At 26.9% G+C, this 4,258-nt stretch overlaps 1 protein-coding gene across 1 annotated transcript; it reads left to right on the top strand.

Moving 5' to 3' along the window:
• The first annotated feature begins 482 nt into the window (after window positions 1-482).
• LOC112596839 (zinc finger MYM-type protein 1-like) lies at window positions 483-3,730 on the top strand. The gene is made up of 4 exons (XM_025342661.1): window positions 483-663; window positions 1,075-1,176; window positions 1,290-2,924; window positions 2,979-3,730. The coding sequence occupies exons 1-4, from the start codon at window positions 483-485 to the stop codon at window positions 3,728-3,730; spliced, it is 2,670 nt and encodes an 889-aa protein (XP_025198446.1).
• The last annotated feature ends 528 nt before the right edge of the window (window positions 3,731-4,258 follow it).

The raw sequence follows: 4,258 nt of genomic DNA, 5'->3' as shown, positions 1-4,258 counted from the left end.
TTATTTTATACCACCTACATATGACCCGTTTAATTCTAATTTCTAAACAAGTAATAATGAAATAAATAATATGCCAGCATAGCATGCCTTTAATAATATAAATTATATAATATACAATATACATTGGTATACACAATACACATGCGAGTATGCGACATGCAAGACGGTAATTCCCTTTTATAAATAATATTATGTTGTTAATATTAATAACATCCTTCTATTAGCTGCCATCGGTGATAAGATACAGACATAAGTGGGAAAATTATTATAAATAGCTTCAAAATTATATTATCCTAGTAACCGTATGCATTCGGCATTTATTTCAGCCAATTGAACATTAATGGTGGTCTAGAATCTAAATAAGCTTTGTTTCATATTAAATTTGTCTATGTTAACTGTTCGTTTGAAGTCTTTAAAATTTTAATTGTATATTGATCGTAAATAGTGATTATTTAAAATAAACCATTATTTACAAATTTACAATGACAAAACCTCAAATATGTTCTTGTGGAAAAAATAAAAATGATATGAACCTCACTAATTGGATTCGACATACATCTTCGTGTAAAATCAGAAAATCTAGAGATCAATCTAAGTCAATTGAATTTTTTTTCAATAATCCTAAAAAGCTTAAGCTGGAATTAGGTGATTCTATTTCTTTTGGTAAGTTTACTACTTTTCTTTATTATTAAATTATAAATATAGTGAATATAAAAAAAAAAAAATATGAATTAATTTGGTATATATATAATGTCTTTATTGCCTAATAATTCATTGATCTACATTATATAATATCTAATGCAGTAAAATTATTCAAATAATTTATAAACTAAAATAACAACTTTTATATACATTTATATTTTATAGAAATTATTAATAATTAAATTTTTATTGTAATTTTTTTTTGATTACCTATTTAAAATTTGTTATTTTAGAACAAAGTAGTAAAAATTATAGTTTTACTACTATCAGTAAGAATGAACCAAAATTAAATAATAATCCAGGTAATATATATTTATATTAAATTTATAATTATTTATACAAATTGAAAATAATGTTTTTTAATGTTTACAGAAGAAAAACTATACAGTACTATTACTAGTGAGGCTGCTTTTTCTTCCTCTACTGGCTCTACTGACAATGTTATTAAAGTGATTAATACTAATAATTATTCAGGTATTTTATTTTTTTAATTATTACCTATGTATTATATTTTTATAAGAGACTGAAAGTATAAATAAGTATTTTCTATGTTTTAAGAATTACCATATGCATTATGTTTGTTCTAGATTCAACTGAGAATATGATCAATGATGGAAATAAAGTTGATTCTATAATTTTGGAATCAACTAACATTTATAAATCTGATCAATCTACTAACAAGTTCCCTAATGATCCTGCATTATATTTAAACAAGACTATATCACATTGTTTGAAAAACACTCTACTTGAAATGGGTCCTTGCCAACCTACTGCATCAGAATTGTCAAACGCTGTTTTTCCAAAAGACACCTCAAGTCCTTCACGGTCATTTTCTTCAGCATATTATTTTAAATTAGTAAATGGTAAAACTGTACAACGTAATTGGTTAGCATATTCTCCTTCAACTGACAGAATTTACTGTTGGACATGTAGGCTTTTTGGAACACCTGGGGCACAAAAAAATGGGTTAGTCAGTTCGGGATGTAATGCTTGGGGCCATCTTAGTGGTGTATATGGACGACTACATAAGCACGAGTCATGTAAAGACCACTTAGAATCAGAACTCAATCGTGCCATGTATATGAGAAATAATCGAATAGATATTCTTACAGTAAAATCATCAAATTCTCGTGTAGCTATAAATAGAGAAGTAGTTAAAATACTAATGGATATAGTTTTATGTTTGGCAAAGCATAATGATGCATACAGGGGCCATCTAGAAACAAATAAAGATCTTATTCAAGGCAAATATCGTGATTGGGTTACAGTATTTGCTAAATACCATCCAATATTGTCATCACATTTAGATCGTATTAATTCTAATTCTAAACGGACATCACTTACATTTTTATCAAAGACTTCACAAAATGCTATGATTGAAAGTGTTGCAGAAACTATTAGAGATAAAATTTTAAACGAAATTAAAACAGCTGGTATGTATTCATTAATTTTGGATTCGACCACCGATGTAGCAAAGCTTGATCAATTTGCATTTGTATTCAGATATTGTTCAATTGATGGAACTGTTCATGAACGATTTTTGTGTACAGATGAAACTGCAGATTCAACAGGTAATGGAATGTTTGCTTTATTTTGTAAAATTTGTGATCATTATTCATTGAACTGGAAAAAACAACTTATTGGTCAAGCATTTGATGGTGCATCGAATATGCAAGGTGCTATTAAAGGATTGCGCAGTATTATCCAAAAAGACAACCCAAATGCTTTACATGTTTGGTGTTTTGCACATTGCCTCAGTCTTGTTGTCTGTGATTCATGCCAGGCTAATACTCAAGTACGAGATTTTTTCAGTATAATAGGTAGTTTAGTTACTTTTATTGGAGCTAGAAAAAGAACTGCTACTTACGTTGAATTACAAAAAACATATTATCCAAAGGAACGTTCACGCCGTTTAAAACATTTTTCAAATACTCGATGGACTTATCATGATCAGTCCATAGATGTCATTTTAAAGACTTACAAAGCTGTTATTGAAACATTGAAAAATATTATAACTGATGAAATTGACAAGAAAACGAGTGATACAGCTAAAAGTTTTTTAAAAAATTTAAACAAGTTCAATTTTGTTCTTACAATGCACTTAATGAAGAAATTATTTTCTATAACAACACCACTTTCTAAGTATTTGCAAGCTCCAGACATGGACTTCATCCAAGCTATGAAACTTGTTATGAACACAAAACAACAATTGCAAGATATGCGTATTGACAAAACCTATGGAAATATATTCAATAGCTCAAAAATATTTTCTACAGAACATGATTTATATGAAAAAGACATACAGGAAAAACCTGTTTCATTAAAAAAAAAAATGCCTGGCGAAAACCAAAACGACAAAAGACTTTCTTCTGCAAAAGAGCGTTACATTAGTGAAGTATATAATGTCACACTAGATATTGCTATAAATAAAATTGAAGACAGATATAGTAATTCAGAAAATATATTTAATGATATATTTTTTTTTTCTCCCGAACATTTGCAAAATCAAACCACAGCTATACCTAATTCATTTGAATACATTTGTAATTGGTTATCAGCATTTAAAATTGACAAAGAAAATTTATCTACAGAATACCATTTGTTTGCATCAAATTTTAACAACTTAATGAAAGATGGCCCTGAAAATATCAGTGAAAAATTTCCTAAAATTTTTGATGAAGATAGTGACAATGATTCAATTTTGGAAGATGACAATTTTAGAGATTTACTGCAAGTATCGAATATATTACAAAAATTATGTAAAATGGGCATGGCATCAGCATTTCCTAATTTAAGTTTGGCTTACAAAGCAATTTGTACCTTGCCTCCAACATCTGCTAGTGCTGAACGTTGCTTTTCTAAATTAAAATTAATAAAAACTAACTTACGTTCAACTATGAGTGAATCGAGACTAGATCATCTCATGGTAATATCGTGTAACCCAGACATTGATATAAATATGGACGATGCAATTGATAAGTTTGGATCAAGGTCTAATCTACTTAGGTCAAATCTATTGTATAAATAATGATTCTTAATAATTTTATACACAACATACAGACTTATTTTACTAAAATTAAGTAATTTAAAGTTCTTAATAGTTCAAAGATATTATTAATAAAGGAATATTTATATAAATTGTTTTATTTGAAAAATAATATATAAATTTATTTGCCTTAATACAATGTTATTTTGTTTCATTTTCATTTGTCCCATCAATTTAGTGGTGTACCTATTGAATTATTTATGATAGTCCCAATCTTAATCTATATTATGGGGCAAATTTAAAACGCATTTAATAGCAATTTAAAAATATAATTAATATTTACTAATTAATTGTTTACTTCTTCCCTCCAGATTATTTTCTACTATAGTGAAATTAACAAGTATATCCTTTTCCATATATCCTAAAATTTTTAATTTTACAAATTATGGGACAAATTTTAAATTGTGAGCTGTTTTATATTAAATATTACCTCAAAATATGGTTATTTATATGTTATATATTATATATATATATAAATTTAGTATCTCATTGGTTATTATTTTGTATTAA

The sequence above is a fragment of the Melanaphis sacchari genome, unplaced genomic scaffold (assembly GCF_002803265.2).
Source record: "Melanaphis sacchari strain LSU unplaced genomic scaffold, SCAv2.0 Contig350_pilon_pilon, whole genome shotgun sequence".
Classification (NCBI taxonomy): Eukaryota; Metazoa; Arthropoda; class Insecta; order Hemiptera; family Aphididae; genus Melanaphis; species Melanaphis sacchari.
This window is presented reverse-complemented; position numbering and strand designations above follow the sequence as displayed.